The 24,054-nt window shown below is 46.4% G+C and overlaps 5 protein-coding genes across 5 annotated transcripts; 4 read left to right on the top strand and 1 right to left on the bottom strand.

Moving 5' to 3' along the window:
- Positions 1 to 55: 55 nt before the first annotated feature.
- Positions 56 to 1,934, top strand: J4E87_006414 (uncharacterized protein; the record flags this gene model as incomplete). The annotated part of the gene is made up of 2 exons (XM_049378019.1): positions 56 to 866; positions 913 to 1,934. The coding sequence occupies 2 exons, from the start codon at positions 56 to 58 to the stop codon at positions 1,932 to 1,934; spliced, it is 1,833 nt and encodes a 610-aa protein (XP_049232211.1).
- Positions 1,935 to 2,962: 1,028 nt separating this feature from the next.
- J4E87_006413 (uncharacterized protein) lies at positions 2,963 to 4,800 on the top strand (the record flags this gene model as incomplete). Its single annotated transcript, XM_049378018.1, has 2 exons — positions 2,963 to 3,098; positions 3,149 to 4,800. The coding sequence occupies 2 exons, from the start codon at positions 2,963 to 2,965 to the stop codon at positions 4,798 to 4,800; spliced, it is 1,788 nt and encodes a 595-aa protein (XP_049232210.1).
- Positions 4,801 to 5,039: 239 nt separating this feature from the next.
- Positions 5,040 to 5,912, top strand: J4E87_006412 (uncharacterized protein; the record flags this gene model as incomplete). The annotated part of the gene is made up of 2 exons (XM_049378017.1): positions 5,040 to 5,045; positions 5,202 to 5,912. 2 exons carry the CDS (start codon positions 5,040 to 5,042, stop codon positions 5,910 to 5,912), a joined length of 717 nt encoding a protein of 238 aa, XP_049232209.1.
- Positions 5,913 to 6,841: 929 nt separating this feature from the next.
- J4E87_006411 (uncharacterized protein) lies at positions 6,842 to 9,940 on the top strand (the record flags this gene model as incomplete). Its single annotated transcript, XM_049378016.1, has 3 exons — positions 6,842 to 8,045; positions 8,099 to 8,373; positions 8,405 to 9,940. 3 exons carry the CDS (start codon positions 6,842 to 6,844, stop codon positions 9,938 to 9,940), a joined length of 3,015 nt encoding a protein of 1,004 aa, XP_049232208.1.
- Positions 9,941 to 20,274: 10,334 nt separating this feature from the next.
- On the bottom strand, positions 20,275 to 23,749 carry J4E87_006410 (uncharacterized protein; the record flags this gene model as incomplete). The annotated part of the gene is made up of 5 exons (XM_049378015.1): positions 20,275 to 21,152; positions 21,195 to 22,913; positions 22,963 to 23,149; positions 23,196 to 23,720; positions 23,741 to 23,749. The coding sequence occupies 5 exons, from the start codon at positions 23,747 to 23,749 to the stop codon at positions 20,275 to 20,277; spliced, it is 3,318 nt and encodes a 1,105-aa protein (XP_049232207.1).
- Positions 23,750 to 24,054: the final 305 nt, after the last annotated feature.

Here is a 24,054-nt window from a genome sequence, read left to right as displayed (position 1 = left end):
ACCCTTTGCATCTTCTCTCATATCCAGACACTGACATCGTCACAGACTAGTCACAATGCAAATTGCCACTACTCAGAAAGTCGTGAATGCGCTCTCTCCTGCCCGCCGCGTCCCCGACATGCGCCGCGCTGCAGTCAACACTAATGTCAACGCCAACCCGGTCAGGCCGCTGTACCAGCGGCTCCATCGACCAACTTCTTCAAGGACAAGGCTAGCTGCTACTCCGGTGGCGGCGAAGCAAACTAAGCCAGCACCTCGTGTGTTGGCGTCAAGGACAATTACTACCGCTTCGGCGCCAAGGGTACCCAAGATACTTGCTAGAGCTCGAGCTGACTATAAGCAGAATGCGGATAGCAAGATTGGTAAGACGCGTATCCCGAGGCCTACGATTACGGCGGTGAAAGAGGCTAGTGTACGGAGGCAGTCGAGGCTTTGGGCGAGGATGACGAGTGTGGTTATTCGGCGTAAGATTACGGTACTCGCTGCCGAGACCACTACGGAGGCGGAGGTTGATGAGGAAGAGTTATATGAGGAGGTCGAGAAGCCTACGATGGAGTTTGAAGAGCTGGCGTCGGAGATCGATGAGCCCGCGGACGACGACATGGACAACACTTCGCTCATGTTCAACGACAACAGCTTCGATGACTCCGTCAGCCCCGAGCAGCAGACATCTGCCATGAACCTCTTCGGACGGAAGATGGTCAGTATGAAGCGGCTCGGTATGGGGCTGCGCACAAATCGGGATTGGTTCGTTGGACTGTCTCGATGCCCTGACTACACCGGTGATTCGGTTGGTCTAGAGCGCGTGCGACCAAGGACTGCGGTGACGACTGAGTCTCATCTGACACAGGACGCCAGTGAAGGAGGTAAGTTCATTGAGTTCGAATCGTTTTCACAACTAACGGCTTCCAGTTTTAGCTTTTGTCGAAAGGCCACATTCGGCAGAGGCTCCAGCTTCACGGCTGCCTGTTGTCAAGCCAAAATCTGTTGTTGTCTCCCAGAAGACTACGAAACGACAGATGACTACTTCGAAGACAACGTCAACATCATCATCGAATCGCGACGCCACGGCGTCAAAGCCACGCAAGCCGGTCGCTCCGGTGGCAGCTCTGCGCAAGACTCCGAACAAGCCAACCACTGTTGCCAAGTCGCTCCCGAAGCGGAACCTGGCTCCAGTTTTGTTGCCGAAGCGCAGAGTCAGCCGTGCGAACACGAAGAGGTCCGCAAGGAAGCCAGATGCACAGGCATCACGCAAGGCCAAGACTGTACTGAAGTCGGCCATGCGCAAGCCCAACTCCCAGGCCGTCAAGAAGCACGTTTGCTACGTTGAGGGACCTATCGCGCCACGCTTCTACGACGTAGAAGAAACCGTCAAGCAGTCCGCTACTGCAGTTGATGGGTCCACAGCGTCTTTCTCCTGGGAGCCACCGACGGGCCTTCTCCATTCTCAGCCACCCTCGCCGGGCAGAGGTGCAACTCAACTCTTTGAAGGCTCCGACAGTGGCGCTCTGACCATCAAGCGACGCTTCCTCAACCGCTACGCCAGCGTCCAGCGGTACGAGGCGCGCCGCCGCCAAGAAGCGTTGGCTCGCAGCGAGCGACCAGCGCTGGGTCAGCTTGACTACGGCAACGCAGACTTCAGGATCGCCTTGCAGGCCTCCAATGTCATCACCGCGGATGATATTGGCATGATGCAAGATCTGAGCAACATCGGCATGGCTGGCAAGTTGTGGTGCGGTAATCGGGCGATGGAGACACCTGTGCTGGTTTTCGGCAGGTTCAAGGAGCCGTTCGACAACGCGGCTATCCCGGCGAAGGGTGTCAAGGCGTATAAGAAGCCTTTGCGATGGCCTGCCACTGGGGTTGAGGCCCGGCTAGAGAAGTTTGCGGACGAGCACCTGAAATGTCTTCAGGGTGCCGATTTGGTGATCTGAGAGACGGGACTGTTGGAGGTAAGAGACTTCTAAAGCGGTTCCACGTTCTTCGCTAACGACGACTATCAAGGCTTTGGTTACGGATGAGAAAGGAGCGCTATTCAAGAGATGGGTTGAGATGATGGGAAGATTGATGAAGGTCCGGTAAGATAAGTGGGTTTTCGCTGACGATCACTAGCACGTAACAAAGCCGGGGCGTCCTTTTCGACAGGGCGGGGCGAGTGGTGGGACCCCGCATTTATCGCGAACGCTTTTACGACTTGGAAACCGATGCAGTGGGACGCGAGCGTCTTGGGGGAGGTGTGACAGGCTCGCACAGGTGTGATAACGGTTTTGTTGGCTTTGATGTTGGAGGATTGCGTTTGGGCGATTTTCACATTTTGTATACCGTTTTTGTTTGCTTAATACTCATTCGTCTTTTCTTCGTAGCGCAATGTACTATACATGTTCATCTTCCTCTACGTATCAACGAACCTGTTCTGAAGTCCGGGGCTTCCAGGATCCAGGTCTTGGGGATTTCGGAGTTGGCATGCTGTATCTGGCCAATTACCGGTATCATCATCACCGTCATCGGTCCGCCCGTTTTCCCGTTAGTATGAACTCGACTACGGATAGCTCGGCTCCCAGGAAACTGTAGTCGCTTCTCTAAGCGCCTATTCAATTGGTTATTATACTTCCCAAGCCCACGTGTTGACCGCAATGTCATCGAATTCATGCAGAAAGCAACGCCGAGTTCCAGGTCTCCGTGCAACGTTCCTGCGTCTTGTAAGCCCACGTCGCACGTGTGTTGCTCATTGGTGAATTGTTATCAGGCACAGCAAGGCGCCAAACCTCAAGAGGCAGTTGCCGAGAATTAAGCACGGCCACCGCCAAGGTCGCCAAGGCTGAAATGCCGTGACTGCAGCTACTGAGGCGGCGGCGTCCGCTTTGTTTGCGTGGTACAAATAGTGACAGGCTGCCAGAGAGGTGGCTTACTGTCGTGCTCGCGCCTCTTCTCACCAACTCCACCAAGCCCAGTCGGAGTGAAGATGAAGTTCGCCACTGGATCTAGCGCGTCACTTATCGCCGTCTCGGCGCTGACGGCGATCGCTCAAGCAGAAGACGCGCTGTACAGCAAGCGTATGGTGAAGCGAGGCATTGATGCGGACGGAAACTACAACATCTGTAAGTAAGCATGTGTTGACTCCAACATTGCTTCTGCTCACGTGATTCAGCATTCTTCCACATCAACGACGTGCATGCCCACCTTGATGAGTTCAGCTCCTCAGGAACCGACTGCACCAGGCCCGAGCGCGGCTGCTATGGTGGTTACGCGCGTGTGAAGACCGTCATCGAGGAGCAACGCCCCAACTACGAGGACAGTCTTTTCTTGAACGCCGGTGATGAGTTCCAGGGCACTCTTTTCTACGGCTACTACGGCGGCGAGAAGATTGCGGAGACTCTGAACCAGCTCGGATTTGACGCCATGACTCTCGGCAACCACGAGTTTGATGGCGGTGATGCGGCGCTCGGAGAATTCCTGGTCAACCTCACATTCCCCATCGTCAGCGCGAACGTGCATTCCGAAGACGAGAACGTCAACAAGACTGTCAAGCCATACACCATCTTCGAGGAGCACGGCTTGGCGCTGATCGGTGTCACTGCTGAGGAGACTGGCAGTCTCAGCAACGCGGATGTTACCACCGTCTTCTCCAACACCGTTGAGGCCGTCCAAGGTGCCATCGATGAGATCAAGGCCACTACCAACATCACCAGGATTGCTGCTCTTACTCACATTGGCTACGATAAGGACCAGGAGCTGGCCAAGGCTACCACTGGTCTCCAGCTGATCATGGGCGGCCACAGCCACACCCTCCTCGGCGACATGGAAGATGCTGAGGGTAAATACCCGACAATTGTAGAGAACCAGGATGGCGACGAGGTCTTCATTGTCACTGCCTACCGCTGGGGCGAGTACCTCGGCTACATCGATGTCACCTACGACCCTCAGGGCAAGATCCTTGCTTACCATGGCGCTCCAATCCACCTCACCAACACTACCAAGCAGGATGAGGATCTCCAAGAGCAGATCGAGGAGTGGCGCATTCCCTTCGAGGAGTTCGCTGCGGAGGTGCTTGGTACCAGCGAGGTAGAGCTCGACCAAACCACTTGCCAACAACAAGAGTGTTTGCTCGGTGACTTCATGGCTGATGCTATGCTCGCCTACCGCAAGAACAACACCGATGACGTCGACTTCGCTCTCATCAACGCTGGTGGTATCCGTGCCACCATTGATCAGGGTGACATCACCCGCGGCGAAGTCTTGACCTCGTTCCCCTTTGGTAATGCTATTGTTCAAGTCGAAATCGATGGTAAGACCCTCTGGGAGTCTTTAGAGGGTATCGTGACCGGTGTCAACGTCGGCAATGGCAGGGAAGTCACCTCCTTCTTCCAGGTCAGCACCGGCATCAAGGTCGAATACAACCCCGAGAATGCCAACAACTCCAAGCTGGTCTCTGTCACCATCGGCGACGAGCCTCTCAACAACGACACTACCTACCAGATGGTCACTCTTGACTTCATCGCTGGTGGCGGTGACAACTTCTTCGAGCCATCAACCGACTTCATCACCCTGGACACTCAGGATGAGGTACTCACTTCGTATATCTTGAGCCAGACACCAGTAAACATCGAGCTCGATGGACGTATCGAGGAGGTCGATGGCCAGAGGGAGGACACTCCCGGGGCTGGTAACGGTACCAGCAACGGCACTTCACCCACGACTGGTGCACCGCCTCAGCAGACTGAGAACGCAGCTGCACGTCTTGGTCAAGGCGCCGTTGGTGTCAGCGTCTTCGGTGTTCTTGCCGGTCTGTTTATGCTATGAGCTTGAAGCGATCCAGAGGCACGGCGCTCATGATGCGACGTGAATGATATAATAAAACCATTAATGAAATATTTACCGTCATCAGATGCATCGCGTTTTCACTCTTGTCAAATCATCTTCCATCTTTCGTCAACTATTCGTTACCAGTAATGCAAAACAGCGAGCCACGTGCGACCGTACAGTACAAACCTCCGATGCGAGCGCACCAGAAAGTATAGTCTCGCTCCAGTCAGATCAACATGGAAGTGAATGACAGGGTCGGTAGGTCGTGTGCAAAGCACCTTCTGGCTACATAAGCTTTTGGCTGCTTTACCTAATCACATTCGCTCAACAGAAACGCCTATCCAACTCAACTCCAAACGTCGCACTATACTCATCAAGGTATGCCTAAACGTGACAAGAAAAGCGAACCCAGAGTTGTCGTGGGGCGCCTGAGAGGAGTGAATGACATAAGGATCGGCACGCCGGCACACCCGCCTTCCTTTTTGCCACCCAATACCACTCCAGTCGCGAAACGCGAACCTAGCATCACTGAATACACATTTGAGCAATATCAAGCTGCCAATCTCAACGATGACGAGAAACACGCCGTCATTGGCAAGCTCCGCGGTGAGCTGCCCATCATTGATCGCGATGAGGTCGACGAGGTTCTTCTCCGTTCGATGGCACAGCAGCTTGAATTAGCGGTCTTTCCGACTTGCAAGATGATGCAGGTTGAGCCTGTAGCTGTGAAGCGCATGCTAGATGACCAGTTTCGCAAGGCTTACGGTGCGGAGGTCGACGCGGAGGTGTTGGGAAAATTGGGACTGTGCCGTGTTGAAGATGTTCAGGCGGCGGTGGCTGCGGAGAGGATACGTATCAGTACTAAGAAGAAGGGCAAGAGGCAGAAATTGGGGGAGAGTGAGGAGATGCTAGTAGAAGAGGAGGAAGACGCCGTTGCGACTGCACCATCTCCGCCGACCAAGGAGGTGAAGACGGCGCCAAAAAGCATTGAGAATGAGATCAAGGCCCATATCGCACGCCGGAAGCGAGGAAAGCAGGGGGTAAAGATGGTGACGCTGCGCTCGGTAGCTGTGTCGCAGAAATGGGAAGAGTTGAGTCGTAGTTCGTAAATTGGTGTGCATGATTAACAGTACATGCCGCTACTGCCATAGAAGGCTGCTTAGGAACATATTGTAATGCTGGACGCCGGCAAGCGTACCAATCGCCCAATGTCGTAGTCCGTGATGCCACCTAGGTAAAGAGCCGTAGTGAGGGTTAAGTGGCGGACTTGAGAGGTAGGATTCGAGCCTCATCATGAACAATTTACGCGTAACTGGATTCAATAGTTTAAAGATGAGTCTCTATTTGACCATACCATGCAGCTTCGCGAACGCGAGTCCTCCGAAAAGCCGAGCTAGACGCGTGACGTCATGACATGCTTAGTCATTCTTGACCGCGGTCAGGGACGCGTCCTCGACGCATCCAGGTCCTTTTTCCTCAACACACATGACTGCATCGGCCCAACAAATTGCTAGCCACCGCACCTGTGAATACGATATTCAGACCTTTCACCATGACTACGAAAAATCGTGTTGTTAAAAACGGATGCTACCCCGATCACCTGCCGCACCTTATGCAAGAACAAGAAATTAAAAAGGCCTGCAGCCTACATAGAGACGGAAACATGCATAGTAGGTAACCTAACGTTAATGTAGGCTTAGGAGGTTGAGATTGTCCCTTCGTCGAGGTGGAGGCGTCATATCCTCATTGCGAAGCATCTAAGACTTTCGACTGGCCATGCTCTACCGGATAGCTTGCTAGACATGTCACGTCTCATAATGTATGTCGATTGTCACACATTGATTTTCGGCGGCAAAGAGCTCGTGAGCAATAGCGCAAATCCAGTCTCTACGGTCTGTAATGTAACGCGTGGTCATGAGGCTCGGGCAAGCAAACCTGGAGTTCCTCTCGCAATAACTATAAGTACTGCTCAGAACGCCCTCTAAACCCACACCATGACAGTTCATTTGCATTCATTCCTGAGAACCTCAGAAACAGAATGGTAGATCCTTCAGATGAAAAAAATGTTCCCAACATCGACCCCGTTCCCTGGATCGTCCAACCCCCAAGCAAGACCGCTATCTGTCACGTCGACTACCCCTTGGGAGATACAGCGGAGCTCTATGTCGTCCCGATCACTGTCAGCAGACAGAACAAGACCGAACAGTCAAACCCCATCATAAGCCAGAAACTGCGACGCAAGGCCATTACTGAGTACCTCACGCTGCATAACCTCCACGACCGCTGTGCACTTAAACTCTGGGCTCAGAAGAAAGTCGCCGCACAAGAAAACGCCGATGATTTAGTCTGGCCTATCGACGAGCTCGTATTTTTCGAATCCGACCAACATCGTGTGGAGAGTCTCCCGCACGAGGCGAAGCAAGGCTCTATCTTGAAGAACACGTTCGCGACAATAAAGGCATTCGATGGTACACCAGTACAAGAGTCTATCCATTGCGAGCTCAACGTTTCTCAGGGGAAGAAACTATCCGCGAAGGGCACCGACTGCACAGGATACTGGAAAAGGGTAGAGCTTCTTCTGCGCAAGTTCCGCCCCACCATATCTGCCAAGGATGTGACATCTTCAAAGTCGGGAGCTCTACTTCAAGAGGCCATCGAACAAGAAAACGACAAGCAAGCTACCCACGCCCGGTTCCAGGACGACCAGACCACCGTCAACGGAGCTGAACACTTCAAGGTTCTATTTCGCACAACATTGAAGCTCGATCCTGACCACCGAAGTCTTCACGCTGAGGTCGATCTTGTTCCTGGTATCAATGGTGGCGTACCTCTTTCTGGTCTGATCGCCAGCACCTTTGGGTCTGGTCCACTGGATATGAGCGACGCTCGACTTTCTCGAAATGTTAAGGCGATGCTGGTCGGTCTTACAGTCGTCCGCACATACGAACCGAGACCTCAGCCCGCTCCCGAGCCATCAGCGTCGGCAACTGGCTTATCACACGGCAGTGGAAATTTGGCAAACAGCCCCCGTAGTAAAGGCGGGCGTACTCCTTTGGGGCCCTTGTCGACATTCCAAGAGAACTCACGTGCAAATAAAGTCGGGTCGGGAAGCAGCAGCACCGCTGTAACCTCTACTTCAAGCTTCCCAGAATCCGTGATCTTGAACCTAAAGCCGGCGTCTCAAGTTCCGGCCTTCTGGAAGGACGACGAGAAACAGACAGTCGTACAGTATCTCTTAAAGAGTAAGTGGCGCGACTATGATCGAGACAAGGCCCCGACTGATTCATCATTATAGCATATCCTGACCTGAAGGAAACAAAGCTCCTCGGACTGCCGCTAGCAAACATCGGAAAGGATAACTGGGTGCCGCTCGAATTCCTCAAAACAGCCGGACAGGCAGCTTCGATACAGCAGGTTCCATCTTCAGGCCACTTGACGGCTTCGCTCCAGGACCTAGGAGCGAATTATGACTTGGCTGGAAATAGGGAGCGGTTGCTCGACTTCCTCAACGGTGAAATGAGGGACATGCGCAAGCGCCACGAGGCAAGTCGATATTCGCGTGTTGTCACCGTAAACAAGTCAAGTGCTAACATAGTGGCAGGGTATGGAGCTAATTGTAGCCAAGAACGGTGCAGAGGCTGAGACGCTCAGGCTCTCATCGAACAACACAGAACGCATGGATCGCACCTCTCTGGAGGGAGCTGGAGTCGGCGCCACGATCAGGTGCGGTATTATCTACGTTAGGCCCAGTGCTATGCGCTCCACAGACTTTGACAGCTTCACCAAATTGCTTGTCACGCGACTGGAAAGCCACGCGAGACTAGACCGAGACCAGCGCATCCTCGATATTGGGTCACCGGACACGAGCCCTATCGCTTCAATTCCCGACATCAAACCGCTTCTTCTGCTGCCTGGGGACACTACCGAGGAAGTCAAAGCGTTCTACGACAGCAAAGTTGACACAATCATCGCCGTGGTAGATGAGCGGGGTCGGAGTAAGCAAGAGATCCAGTACGTCCGGGCAGAGCTACAAAAGTTCGGCAACAGGAAGCTTGGCGCAGTCGTACTCTGTGTCAGTAGAAAGGACCTGGAGCCCCGAACCGACAAGACAACCGGACTCCTTACTCAGCTTCCCACAGGTATTCTCCAACAGCTGAACGCCCTACATGGCAACCTCAATTTCGCCGCCAAAACCCCGCCTAGTTTAGACCCGGTCAACAAGCAACTGATGATTGTAGGAGCTCACATTTCACACGCTGGATCCGGTGCGGCCGCTAGCTGCCCCTCGGTTGCGGCTCTTGTTGGTAGTGTTGACGAAGCACTGATGCGCTACACCGGTAGTGCGCGACTACAGGCTACATTGAAAGCTACTTTCTGGAAACCAAACCGGAAGCCCTCCAAATTGAAGCACGAAGTCGAATCACAGATTGTCGACCTTGAGAGCATGATGCTCGAACGTATCGAGGCTTGGAGCGCGAAGCTGGGACGCACGCACGCGCCACACATCGTCTTTTACCGCCATGGCCTACAGTCCAACCACGAAAACACCGTGATGGAGGAAACCGCTGCAATCAGTCGTGCCTGCAAGGGTTCCACTTGGGAAGATGGTAACGATGCCACGTTCGACTATGTACTGGTCAACAAGAACGCGCACGTTTTCTCGCCCTACCGTAACGTTTCCAGCGAAGAATCCTCCAAGGAGGCTGCGTATGAGTTCAACATCGCCGACAATGCCGGACAAGTTGGACACAAGTACCAGTACTATGTCCGGGATCCACCCAGCAACATGCTCACTGGCGATCAACTCAAGACCCTCACACGCCATATAAACTCGAGCTTTCAGCAGAAGGATGCCAAGATTGCTATCGCACTTCCGGTCCATTACGCCCAAAAGCTCGCTAAGCGAATGTACGACTACTTCCTTTTCGCTACGACAAACCGGTACGACCAGCTTTCGAGCGTCCAGCGACGATTAAAATTCTCCGACGAAAAGACATTCCAAAGCGATCAACAGATGGCGGATATGATGAACGAGTATCTGCTTGGTTACGGCGTAGTGAAAGCGCGCGAAGAACCACAGCCAGATCGAAAGAACCCTTGGATGCCACAGCTTGACGACAAGATGTTCTACCTATAGCTGTCTGGCTAATCTTCACATCTAGCAGCCAGGGCAGCTTTTTTGACCTCATTCCTGGCTCTCCTTCTTTTCGCCACCATCTTTTTCGACTCTTCGTCACCTTCAAACCCCCCTTATTTCCTATGTTCGCGCATTCACCGCCTCACTCGCTCCCCCTGCATCTGCCCCGTCCTGCCCACCTCTCCTTTCATTTCCTTTGTTCCTTGTCATTTGCGCTCTCTTACCGCCCCACCCCCCTTTCCCTGCCCACACCATAGTAAAGGGGAAGATTTTGGTAAGAAGAGTATAGATTCGAAGAAGGGCGAAGCCCAGTCTATATACCTAAGGTTATATAACCTTTAACACTCCTACTTAATTTGCACCTTATACTTAAGGTTAAATTAACTCTAATACTAGTGTTGTTTAAATTAAACTCCTACTAAGTAAAGAAGTATTCTTCTAATACTTTAATTTACTCTTCTGCCTTTAGTTTTGCTTTAAAATAAGTTTTTAAGGCTAGAAATAGAATCTTCTAATTATTCTATATCTAGTAGTACCTCTAAGAGTTTTCTGCTACCTTAACTCTAGGCTGTAAGATTTAGGCTAAATAATATTTCTATATATATAATAGAGATAGAGTATAGCCTACTTCTACGCGTACTTAAATTTTTACAGTTTCTAGTAGAGGTTAGGCACTTATAGGCGCTTAATAATTCTCTAAAAAAGTAGTAGAGTAATTATCTAGTGCTAGATTTATTATACTTAGCTAGGTACGTTAGACGTATATTAACAATTTTATAGAGTTATAGCTATTTACAGCCTAGTACTACAAAGCACTATATAACTACTTACGCTTCTACCTATTTAGTTAAGTAGAGAGCTAAACTATAGCGTTATTAAGTAATACTTTTTATTAGATAGATTTTCTACACTAGAGGCTTAGTAAGTAATAAGTTACTATATTAATTAGAGAGAGTACCTCTCTAGCTACGCTAGGCGTATAGAGGTATACTTTAAAAGAGAGAGCTTAGTAGGCTTATAATAGAATTAGGTATAGAAGTAATTTAAAAAGTCTCTAGGCGCAGTAGGCTTATATAAGACCTAATAATAGCTAATCTAAGAAGCTACTACTACCTAAAAGACTACTAGAAAGTAGAATTAATATTAGTTCTTCTCTTAGCGTAAAAATCGCTTTATAAGAGAGCTAGTTTCTTTACTTAGTTAGTTCTAGAGAGTTTAGAAGGTATAGCCTATTATTAGTCTCTCTTAAGAAGGTTCTATCTAGACTAAGTATAATTTAGTGTATTAGTGTTAAATTATACTAGTAAGCTTGTCTAGATAGGTACTAATTAGTAAGTAGCTAAAGATAATTTATAGAGGCATAAGTATGCCTTTAGACGCTTAGAGTTATAGGTACTTATATCTAGGTATACTCTTTAAGCTACTATTATACGCTCTAAATTACGCTATAGATAAGAGGTATCTCTCTAATTATTAGTAACGTAGTAATTCTATTAAATAAGAAGACTCTTAAGAGTTAGCCTTTAAGAGAGTTACTTTAAATTTAACTTAAAAGTAATTGCGCTAGTAGAATATTTAAGAAATACTTCTACTTAATCTATAGAAGAGCTTTTAAGAAATATACTAAGACTTTACTAAGACTTCTATAGTAACTTAGAGAAATTATTTAAGTTCTAGATTACGTATAAATTTAGCTAATTTTAAGCTAATAAGAGGCTTAGTATAGCTATTAGTAATTATATCTGCTGTTAGCGTATATTTAAGCTTAACTAGGCTCTCTATAATCTTTTTATAAATAAAATACTACCTAATATTAATATACTTACTATAACTATAGTTATATAAGTTTCTAGTAAGAGTAATAGCGCTGTAGTTATTAGCGCGTAAGAGAATAGTCTAGCTTAAGTAACCTAGCTTATTAAGTAGCTAGCGTAGCTAAATAGCTTTCTTAGTAGCCTCTAATTAAGTAATATATTTAGCTTTATATATTAAAAGAGAGACTATAGTCTACCTTTTAGATAACTAACTAATAGTAGCGCTTCTAAGTTTAAATACGTAACTACTAATAAAGTAGTAGTCTATATCTATAGTATAGTTAGAGTCTATATAGCTAATAAGGTTACTACTATAATAGATTAGCTATAGATCTCTTATAGTTCTAATATAGTAAAAGATAGTCTAGACTACCTTCTAGTGTGCTAGTTATAGATTAGAGAAGAAGTAGCTAACTTAAGATACTATAAAGGCTAGATTAGATTAGGTATCTAGCATTAAATACATAAGAGAGCTAATAGTAGCCTAATACTATACTTTAAACTCTAGCGTGCTCTAGAGGTTATCTAGTTAAGCTAGCACTAAAAAGAGGTTGCTGCAAAATAGATAGCAACTCTTCTTTAGAGCTTCTATATTAAATTTCTATATAATTTTATTAATATAGGTTTGCTAGCTAAGCTATAAGTAGTAGTTAGAGTAGTTTTATGTAATTTTAATTTCTAAGTAGTACGCGATAGCGCCTAGGTCTGTTATTTAAAATTAAGTGCTTAGAGCGCTCTTTAGCGTATAGATACTCTTCTAGCTTAGCTTTATAATAAGAAGATTATTAACGTAGACTATAATAATAGTTCTATAATTTAGGTAGATAAAGATACTATAGTTCTTATAGAGGTACTTATATTCTATAGAGCTAAGAAAGGCTATAAGCGTCTAGTACTAGATTCTAGAAGCTTACTTTAGGCTATATAAAGCCTTCTTAAGCTTATAGACTTTACTATTCTAAGTAAATCTATCTAGTAGTTCTACGTAGACGTTCTTGCTAATTAGTCTATATAAGAAGGTAGTCTTAACGTCTATTTACTTAACGTTCTAATTATTAGTAGTAGTAATAGTAAATATAGCCTTATAAGTTATAGGCTTAACTATAGTAGTAAAGGTTTTATTAAAATTAATGCTATAGCGCTATTTAAAGCCTCTAACTACCTAGTAGACTTTAAATCTAGTAATAGCGCTGCCTAGACTACGTTTTATACAAAGTATCTATTACTCTTATAGAATACGCGCTCTCTAAGAGACGTCTATAACTAGTATAGTATTCTAAGTACTATAGTTCTATAGTAACTAGTACTTCTTAGCTATACTAGCTTTCTAATCTACTACACGCTTATCTTTTATTACTTATCTATACGTAGACTTATCTATCTTAGAAGATTTATAGAGAACGTACTTAGTAGTAAGCTATAGGTATTTAATTAAGGTAATAAGAGTAGAGATAGCTATAGTAGTTTACTACTACTAGTAATTTGCGTAGAGGTAGGTAATAGTAACCTAAATTTTCTATAAGACCTTTTTAATTAAGAGCTTCTAGGTATTAGTAATTAATTTTAAATTAGTAGTATATATAGAGTAAAGCTAGAGCTTTAAGCGCGTATAGTAGCTAGATAGGCTATAGGTATTATTATTACTTAAATATTTAAACTATCTTTTAGGTAGCTTTAACACTCTTAGAGTAGGTAGAAAGGTAGTAGAGCGCTAACTAAATTTAATTTTAGTGTCTAGAGCTTTGTTATTAGTACTAATATTTAGGTAAATACCTAGTTATAGTAGAAATTTGTCTTTATAAAAGCGTATATCTTATATAGTCTATAGCGTCTTTCTATTAATATTCTAAACGTAATACTAGTTCTTTACACTATAGCTAAGTAGTATATAGTGCTTAGCACGTAGAGCAAGCTTCTTATAGTTATTACTAGAAGTTATTATATAGCCTAGGTAGCTAATTACCTAGAGATAGAAGACGTCTAGCTAGTAGTTGTATAGAAGCTTAAAAGATATGCGTATATTAAGTATACGCATAGGCGCGTAATTATAAAGGTAGGTAGAGATGCGTATAAGCTCTAGCTAAAGAGTATTACGTAGCTTATAATTATAAATAAAACTTCTAGCTATATTCTAGTTTATATAATTAATTTATTCTATAGTGCTATTCTACTTAGAATTGTATAAAGTAGTAGTCTTGTAAATCTATCTCTTCTACTTTACTTTAAGCTTAAGCTTTTTATTAATATATTTACTACTATTATTACTATAAAAGAAGCGCACTTTACACTAAAACTAGCGCTTAACTTTAGTAAAAAAAGCGTTAATAGCGTTAATAACATTACTCTTATATTTTAAGATTAAAACTATTTTCTATCTTAAATAGTTGTCTATAAATATAATATAGTAGGCTTCTTTCTAAAAGAAGTAGAAATAGAGACTACTAACGTTACTATAGATACGCTTAAAGAGCTAGCTTAAGCGCTTATATAAAGCGCGAAAGTTATAGCGTATCTACTTACCTAGATAGTAAGAGTTATAGCTACTTATAACTTAATTACTAAAGAAGATAGACTCTATACTCTTAGTAGCTAGCTTTATAGCGCGTAGATATTTATTAGAAAGATAGCTAGTCTACTTATACTAGATTTCTCTAGTAAATCTAGTAGGTAGAATAGCGTAATAGGTAGTAAGTAAGAGAAGAGATTACTAGTAATTTAGCGTATTTAGATAGTAAAAGTTATTATCTCTAATACTCTTACTAGTTACTATAAGTAGGCTAGTCTTCTAGTAAGTAATTTAAAGCTTCTTATTATTAAATATTATACGTAAGTTAGCTACTCTTATTAAGCGCTTAGTAGATAGTAGATTAAAGGTAGCGTAAAGCGTATAGATTATATTATAAACTATAAAGGTCTTAGTCTTACTCTTAATATTAATCTAGAGAGTAATAGTACTAGTATACTTACAGAGTAATAGACTACTAATTTCTCTTAGATAGATAGAGTTAGTTATCTTATATAAGGCTATAAAAGCTATTCTATTCTAGAAGATATACTAAATTATGCCTAAGTCTATATACTAATTTAGGTTCTTTACTACTAGCGCTAGTGCGCTAGAGGTACCTAAGACTAGCGCTGTTTTGCTAAATACGTAAATATCTAAAACTACTAAGTTAAAGTTACTAAATTTAACTCTTAGGCGCTTATATAGATTTCTGCCTCTACCTCTCTAGTTACGCTTCTTATCTCTACTAGCTTTAATATAAGCTAGTATAAGCTTAGAGTAAAGCTTCTAGCACTAAGCGTTACTATAGCTAAGCTTACTAGAGTAATTTAAGCAAGACAGCGTTAGCTATAGCTAGCTTACTACTTAAGCTACTATAACTTTTAGTGCGTTAGTAGTAGATATATAAAGCTATATTTTAACTTTAATAGCGCCTTTAGTAAGCAAGCGTAACTTAATAGTCTTTCTAACGTTAGTTATAATAATATTAGGCTAGGTAGTAACTTACGTCTATACCTAAAGCTTATATAGCTTACCTAGATTATTAAGAAAGTATAAGTTAATAAACTAGCTTAGAAGCTTATAGTTAGTGTAAATTTGCGCTAGCGTAGTGTTTATTTTAGTAAGAGAGTTAGTAAAATCTAATACACTACGTGTTAAGAATAGAGTAGTATTAAGAAAGTTATTTACTAGACTTTAAATTTTAGAGGTATCTAAGTAGCTATAGGTATTCTTAAGAATAGTTTAGTATTCTATAGTAGTTAATATACGCCTATTAGCTTTAAAGCTAACTATATTACTAAATCTCTTCTTAATACTAAGCGTAATTAAGTTACGTACCTAAAAGTTATATAAGTTCTATTTCTTAAAGGCCTAGATATAGCGCTCTAGAGCTAGTTCTATAATTACGCTCTAGAGATCTACTAAAATAAGCGCGTTTTAAACTACCTTTACCTATTTACTATAGTTTATAGAGTTACAAAGTTTAGGCTTACTCTCTAGTATTTTTAAGCTATACTTATACTTCTATCTTACGCGCTAAAAAGCTAAGTTTACTAAATCTAAAGATTTAGCTATTATATTATTTAGCTATAAGAATAACAGTGCGCTTAGAAAAAGTAAAATAAAAGATTAGAGGCTCTAAAGAAAGGTAGAGGCGTTAAAATTACTTTAGTAGCTTATTTTGCGCGTAGTATTTTTATATTATAAATTTACGTTTTACAGTATTATTATAGAAGTTCTCTCTAAGTCTAGAAGTTATATAGTAATTAGCAGCGCGTTTTTAGAGCTATTAGCGCTAGTAGATTAGGCGTTAGTAGTAGCTAGACTAAATTTAGTTTAGTAGGTTACCTACAACGCGCTCTAAGACGCTAGCTCTCTACTTTAGTTATTAGCTTTATCTTTCTATAGATAACTACGCTTCTTAGACGCTAGTTTTAGTTTAAGTACTACTAGCAGCGCCTAGATTAAATTACTTTTAGCTAGAGTAGAGTTGCGTTCTAGTGTAGCGTTAGCTTAATTTAAATTCTACTAAATTTTACTACTTATAGTAGTGCTACTTAAGCTACTATTACTTAAGTTATTATTATTATTACTATTACTACCTCTATTTTACAGCTTAGAGAAGGTATTACTACGCTTTTATAGTGCGTAAGCTAGACCTGCCTTACTAGCTCTGCTAGTAGACCTAAGTATTAAAGCTATTTTATAGTTCTATAGTCTACTAGAAGCTAGTAGTAACTCTAAATTTACTTAGGTAACGTTTCTAGTTCTAAAATTAACGTAATAGCTTACTCTAGCTATTAGATTTAGGCTGTAATACCTTAATTAATAGTAGGTATGCGTAGTAGTTATAGTAGACGTAGTTGCTAGCTAAGGTAATAGAGAGTCTACTTATTTTAGCGCTTTTATATTCTTCTATTTTACTAAGTAGACTTTTAGCGTGTAATAATGTTTTAGAGTGCTTTTACTTAGCTAATTTCCTAAGAAAGAGTACTTAAGCTTATAACCTAGTAAAGAGGAAGATTTTAGTAAGAAGAGTATAGATTTAAAGAAGGGCGAAGCCTAGTCTATATACCTAAGGTCACATAACCTTCAACACACCATGCCCGTTTTCCTTTGACCGTATCGATCCCTGTCTTGCGTTCTGATTTCCGCGTTGCTTTCACTTTTGATCTCCCACGAGGTTTCTAGTTAGTCACTCACTTAGAAAGAATACCAGTCACTCCTTTGAAAGCACATTTGTCTTGCCGTGATGTGAGTTCTTGAGAGCCCCGCAAAAGCCGGCGTTGGCACTTGCACCTTATACAAGGGAAAGATTGATCAGGCTTGCAGACTACATCAAGATAAGTACATGCAAAGTGGGTGCGTTGACATCGATGTAGACCCCAGGGTGTTCGCTTTGCTAGGTTGACGTGCTTGTAAAAGTTGTCGTGCGCTAATATGGCGTCATCTTGCATGACATTGGCATAAACTAATCTACCATCTAAGACCATTTCGAATGTCAAGGGAGTGATGATTGTGCGTGCGCAATACTTCGGTCTTTGCGACGATGGTAATGATTGCTGTCGATTTACAATTGGGTTGACTTGATGACCCCAAACAACAACGACAAAAGCTTATGCAAGTACAATTTCCTTCCACTTCATCGGTCTGCGACACGACTTGAATACGGCCTCTCGGTCCAGAAGGCCTGATCCAATCCTCTCGGCAACGTCCCCGTTCCACTCGATCATAATTACTCTGTACCTTTTGGAAGGAATGTAGGAGCTACTCCTCCACCGCTCGCAGCTCAGATCTCCATCTTCGTAGATAACAATGAACTCGTGGAATGTCTGAAGTGTATTCACGTCTCCTGAATCGGGGTTTCGATCGAAATTGCAACTTCCGACTTCATTGCTCTCTGAGTCGAACATTTTGCCTCCCCTGCCTTTTGCATTGTGGCGAACCTCGTAATAAACCGAAACTGTCCAGAAATGTAGTAATGGCGACTTTGGATGGATCGCGAGCGATGTATGATCGAAGAAATGACGATATGACTTGGAGGGAAGGGTGTTGCATGGCAGTCCCGGAAATCTAGCCTCGTGTGCCTCAGTAGCAGAATCGACACCATTAGTAGGCCTTCCGCCGCGAAGCCATCTAGGTTCATCTTCAGTGCTTTGGTTGTCCCAGACGTGGTAGACTATCCAGGTCGTATGCTTGAGATGTAGTTGCATGAGTTCCATCTCCGAGGCCTTGTGCACCCATTCTCGATGCTCATCGTCAGGATATCGCTTTGCTTCTCCATAGAGATGTACGTAATCAAGCCACTCGCTAACGTAAGTAAGACCACCACTCCAACCAGCCCAGGTCCAGCTGGAAAATCCTTGGCGCCGTTTTAGCCTAGAGCCCTGCCAAAAAAGGGCGTGGTCGAAGTAATCAACGGGCAGGCCCTGAAAGCATTCTCTAACTCCGATTCTCTTTAACACACCCGACAATGCGTCCAATGTGTCTTCGCTCTTCGTAATATTGAGTCGAGTATATCTTGACAATGCCCATCGGTAACTAGTATGGGGAAGGTGGCCATGTAGACGTCTTTTGAGAGCAAATGTGTTTCCGCTTTTGTTCTCAGATAACTGCAGCCTATCTGACGCCCATCGCGACTCATATTCCTCTGGACCGTCTTCGGTGTAACTAGCCTCGTCGCAGAGAAAGTAGACCTGATCATTGGGCGCAAAGACCAGTAGACGAGGTGCCAGCTGGAACTCTTGGAATCTAATCTGCGTGAGCTGGTCTCCACTGGCTATTGCTGTAGGCTTACATACGTCCACGCTCGCGTAAACCATTTTGTCTTTCTGAAGAAGTATTCAATGTTGAAATGTGCTAGAAGCGTCACCTCCGGGGAGATCTCGCGGGTGACCTGCTTACAGTGGCGTTTGGTGCTCACGCCTCTGAGCGCGTCGTCTGCGCTATTGCAGGTACCCGCAACGACGGTAAGTATGGACCCGGAATAGATGTTGTCCATGTTAGAGATCGCTGCTTGCCTTATAGCAGCATCATCGGATACGATACAAAGAGCATCTACCCAGAGGTACCTTTCGCCCAACTTCTCGACCAATGTCATGGCATCGCGGATCGTGGCAGGAATGCGTGCATCAGACAGACTATCTTCTCGTGAAAGCTCAAGGAGATTGTCTTTTCTGAGTTGCACTTGAGTAGTATTTCCCCACACATAACTGAGAGCTATGTAGCGGCAGGTCTCGGGCGCTGGAACAAGACATTTGTGCAAGACGTCAATGACGAGAAGACTCTCGTTCGAGATATCGCTCTCCGACGCTGATCGCTCTCGACAATGAGAGTGTTGGGTTTCGCAGCGTGCGATCCAATGTCGAATCAGACCGTAGTCCAGGAACGAAGGGGTTTGGGGAAGCAGGCGACTGAAGTAGGGGTACTTCGTAGTGTTCCTTGCAGCCGGTAGGATCCCACCAACCAAATCCAGGTCTTTGAATTCGAAAAGCAGTGCAATCCGGGGCTGTATTCTCGACCCAGTATCTGTCTCCACCTTCGTGTAAGATCCGCTGATACAGATTGTGAGATCATCGTCAGTAGCTTTGCGAGACGTTCCGCGAAGAACGGTCGCTTCCAATAACTCCGAAGTGAGGTGACATATATCGCATTCCAGTGGCTTTAGAGAAACACGCCATCCGTGTCGGAGGCACGGCGTCTCACCATCTGCGACTGCAAAAAAGCTTTCGGGAGTGATCTCGAGTTGAGCGCATCTTTTACAGAACTTCATGATAACATATAGAGTAGGAACGAAGAAGAAAGGGCGGTGATGCCTCTGAAGAGCAATGAGGGGCAGTTTCGACCCCACCAAATTGCGGGCATGAGGCACAGCAAGACACCTACATCGGCTCTAACTCTATCCATACATGATGGGCAGGGCATGCGTAGCCGCCCAAGGCGGCTCTGAAAGCTAAGCCCTCGAAACGACAACAACGTCTGAAAGTGGTTCAGCTGCTGAAGGGGAAGGCATCGCGAACGCTGACGAAGGCATCCTGGGCATGAAGAAAACCGGAAGTGAGATGTTGCCAGGCAACACGAGGTAACTAGAGGTAGGGGTCGATGGAGGGTGCATTGTTGGATGGTGTAAAGATCTGTTGCGGATGAGGAAAGCGCGAAGGCCACAGTGAGGCTGCGGCGGATGCTGCTAAGCCTCGCGCTATGACATCACCGACCCCTTTCACTCGTGCCACGAATCCATCGAGAAAGTACGGGCATGGCATTTGTTATGCACGCACGAGTTAGGTATATCAGGATAAATAAATGAGAGACATGAAGAGCATGTATATTTGCAGTCAAACACTGCGGATCAAATTGCTGCGCTGTTTAACTCCACGTGACTTCTAAAGACCATGCCCACCATCGATAAATCAACAACAAAAGTCTAGCCAAAGCGTTATCAATCTGAAAGCAACCGAACTCCAAATAGTACGTTCTCGTCTTCAACAAATCCCGACAATACGCTCCCATTTTGCTCAGCTCAATGTCCCCTGGCGACTCCTCTCCACGCCTGCCGGCGCCGTGCCAATTTGGCTCACGAGCTCCGCTTCATCGGCCCGATTCAATTTAGAATCAAGCGCATCATCCAGACCAGTATTCCTCTTGCGCATCGGACTCGTCGCATCTGCCGCACTATCATCAACATCGAGTTCCTTTTCCTTGCGTCTGATCGTACCCATGCTTGCTACACTTGCATCGTCGCCATCGGACTTCTTCTTGGTCTCGCCCTCACTGTTTTGCACTTCGATGGTGACATCGGTGTTGTCTCTGCTGAAGACGCGGAGACCGACGACGCACACAGCGTTCCAGGGGTCGCGCTCAAATTCATCTTCCTCTTCGACGTAGGGGTAGCGCATGTTGTTGTAGCAGACATAGCGCTGGCGTTCAGAGAACATACGCGGAATGTTGTCTTCATCGTCGGAGAGATCTGAGTCGAGCGAGCAGGGGCCATCGAGATCAGAATCCCAGGAGTCGTCGGACATGTCGTCGGGCGAGTGCATTCCGTGCTGAGCGCGGTGGGAGTACTCGCTAGCACTTCGTCCGCGAGTGACCTGAATACCGGGTCGGATACCCGGAATGGGGGTGAGTGTAGCCCGGCGAACGCCAGTTGATGGTCGGTGCTCAGGACGCGGACTGTATGTCCTTTGACCGGGCGTCCCAGGGCGAAACTCATCGGTCAGCGGCGTGGGCATAGGCGTGGGCAGTGGCGTGGGAATAGGCGAATCCGTCATCTGGCCTTCGTTGTATCCGTCGCGACCTTGGTATGCGCCAGGAAAGTCTGTGTTGTAGCCACCGCGACCCTGAAGCTCCCCAGGCATGTTTTGATTGTAACCTCCGCGACCCTGGAGTTCTCCTGGCATGTTCTGGTTGTACCCCCCTCTGCCTTGCAACTCACCAGGCATATTCTGGTTGTATCCTCCTCTACCCTGTAGCTCTCCAGGCATATTTTGATTGTAGCCTCCGCGACCTTGAAAGCCTTGACTATGGGTCGCAGGAGAAGGTTGGGGACTGTGGTGGTATCCACCACGTCCTTGAAGGATTGCAGCTTCAGAGATCGCAGAGCCATTGCTGTCGCGGTTGTAGCCGCCACGACCCTGCAATGCTCCGGGAAGCGATGCATTGTAGCCATCACGACCTTTGTTGTATCCGCTCCGGCCGCCAAAACCGCCACCTGGACTAGCCGAGCGCTCACGGAGTGGGTCAAGGCTCGATGCACGATGGTGCCTGGAGACTGCTTGGTGAACAGGCTTAGCGTCTTCGTCGCCGGAAGTGCGGTTGTCTTCCTCGACATTTATTCCAAGACCAGACAAGCTTTCGAGCTTCCTCTCGACTTCTGCCATGTCGCCAGGTTGATTGAGTTTGCGCGTCTCTTTCGCAGCTTTCTTCAGGTCACGCAGCTCAGCCTTTTGGCGTAATCTCTTACGGCGTTGATGAGCTTGCTTCATCTCGGCCTTCTTGCGCTCAACTCTCTCCTCTTTGTGACGTTTGGCCTTGTCTTCTTCTTGCTCCCTGAAGTGTCCTTTGGCATGCGCGAGATCGTAAGATAGCCCGATCGAGAGCAGTTTCTCGCGCCGTTTGGTACAGGTCATCCGAATGACTTCATCAGGTGTCGGATTATCAGGAATTCTGGTCGCTTTGATCTTGAGCAGGACGGTGTAATTACCAGGCTCAAGGTCCAGCTCGGTAGAGACAGAGCGCGTCATGTAGTACGTGCCGTTGCTGCGAACGATGTACTCTTCTTCGTCGTCTTTGTGGAGCCGGAACTGTAGGTTAAACTCATACTGACCTTCCAGACCTTGGTAGTAGCGATCATCAAGCTGGCTAAGCACGATGACTACGGGGCCGCCCTTCGCGAGATGTATCTTGAATTTGGTGTCGAGGTAGTCGACGCTCCACGGAACGTTGACACTTGTCCACTGCTGAGAAACTGTCCATTCCGGACCGAACAGTCGTGTACGGTCGAAATGTTGGTAGGTACGCAGAAGGTCCTTGTACGAGATCCAGAAAACACCGTCGTCCCCGAATTTGTGGTCGAGCTTCTTCATCCATTCTGGAGTCCATTCTTCTGAACCATCGCTCCAGCGACCAGTCCACTCGGTGCGGCCCCAGGGGTTCCGAAGCTTCAGCAGGCGCTGGCCATCGATCTCGCGTGCTTCCATGACGGAGTATGCATGTTTCTCCTGGATACCTTTGCGAGCGCCGTAGATACCGCCCATCTGGCCACATCCGAAGAGAAACGTCTTATTAACGTTCATGAGCTCTTCGTGCCAGAACTTGTCCTTATCCAAGATGTCGGTTGCAAAGATTTCAGACGTGACACCTCCAGTCAGGTCCTCGATACCTTCGCCTACAAAGCCGCCATTAATGGCACTGTAGTCGCCGTGTGCTTTGGCAAAAGCCTTTTCCAGCAGTGGCAGCCATGTTTCATTGGGATCGCTGCATTGTGCGAAGTACAGAGCCCTCGAACCGGTTTGCATGACAGTCCGGTATTCATCTTCGGGGCTTTTCCGGTTCTGAAGTTCCAACCAGTGGGAGCGCTCAAGTTTTGCTTCGTCAAAGTCCTCCTTGATGAGATATAGCTTGTCGTCGATGACCTCGGATATCCATTCGCCATCTGAGATAAGTCAGCTTGTGAGCTACCCACTACATAGTCATGTCTTTACCTCTGTGGAAGACAAATCCGTACACGCCGACCTGCTCATCGCGCGCAACGCACACCCGCTGTATCAATTCTTCCTTGTTCGAGATCGTCGCCAGTGCTGACATGAACCAGCAGTCACCGTCGTTTCCCTGTCGTACATCGTTCGCGGTGGCGCCTTCGATGAAAAACCGTGGTTCATCGAAGATGTCCTGTGACGAGTTAGGCATGCGACGATAGTGGGGTGGTAATACATACCTCGACTCTCTTAACCGACAAAGGATGGAAGTCGGCGTTCTCTTCATTGAGCCCAGTCAAGCAGTCGGCGGGCGTGTCTGGAATGAGCTGCGACCGTTTGAAGTCGGCCTCTATATCGAAATGTGGATCTCTGTATTTCTGGTTCAGTCGTCGGCACTCTTTGACGATCTTTGCGACCTTTCTGGTGCATGCTTCCTTGGCCTCCTCGTAGGATGCAAGCGCATTGACCCCGGGTATGGACCCTCTCGGCGCATGTGCGGCTGCACGTTTCGCATACAAATTGTCGGGTAAGATCGTAAAGATCTTACCGGGGTGTTTGGTCGTAAATTTGTTCCAGAACTCGTCGATGTTCCTCTGAGGAGCTTGTTTTCTGACCGGCAAGCGTGGCCGTGGCGCAGGAGCAGGCGTATCTTGAACCATGCTGGGCGCCCTAGAGTGTGGAGTGGTGATGTTGATGAAGTCGTTGTGAGTACCATTCGATGCCATTGTCACTTCTGTGCCGCGGCCCAAATGCTCAGGGGCTGGCTATGCTTCTTGGGGCGTACGGCGTCCATTGGGGGCTCAGTCGTTAATAAATGATTTGGGATGACGATGAAATTCTCAGCCCCCAACGAAGCTTCATACAGCTGCCATGTATGGTGTGGTATTTCGAGAGCCTGTAAGAAAAGAAGTGGGTCAGTCAGACACAAGGCGTTGCTCGGCGCTGCCGCAGGGCGCCCGCTCGCCATGCCGCTGCGAATCAGCTTGCCGCGGAGCTTCCGAACCCATGCTCGCGGCCGTCATCAAGCGGAGAGGCAGATACAACGGCGATCGGCTGCAGCTGCACTGGCCTGCGTCTTCAGCTGCAGACAAGGACCGA

This window comes from Alternaria ethzedia (assembly GCF_023757985.1).
Source record: "Alternaria ethzedia strain BMP 0044 chromosome Unknown scaffold_15, whole genome shotgun sequence".
Taxonomy (NCBI): domain Eukaryota; kingdom Fungi; phylum Ascomycota; class Dothideomycetes; order Pleosporales; family Pleosporaceae; genus Alternaria; species Alternaria ethzedia.
This window is presented reverse-complemented; position numbering and strand designations above follow the sequence as displayed.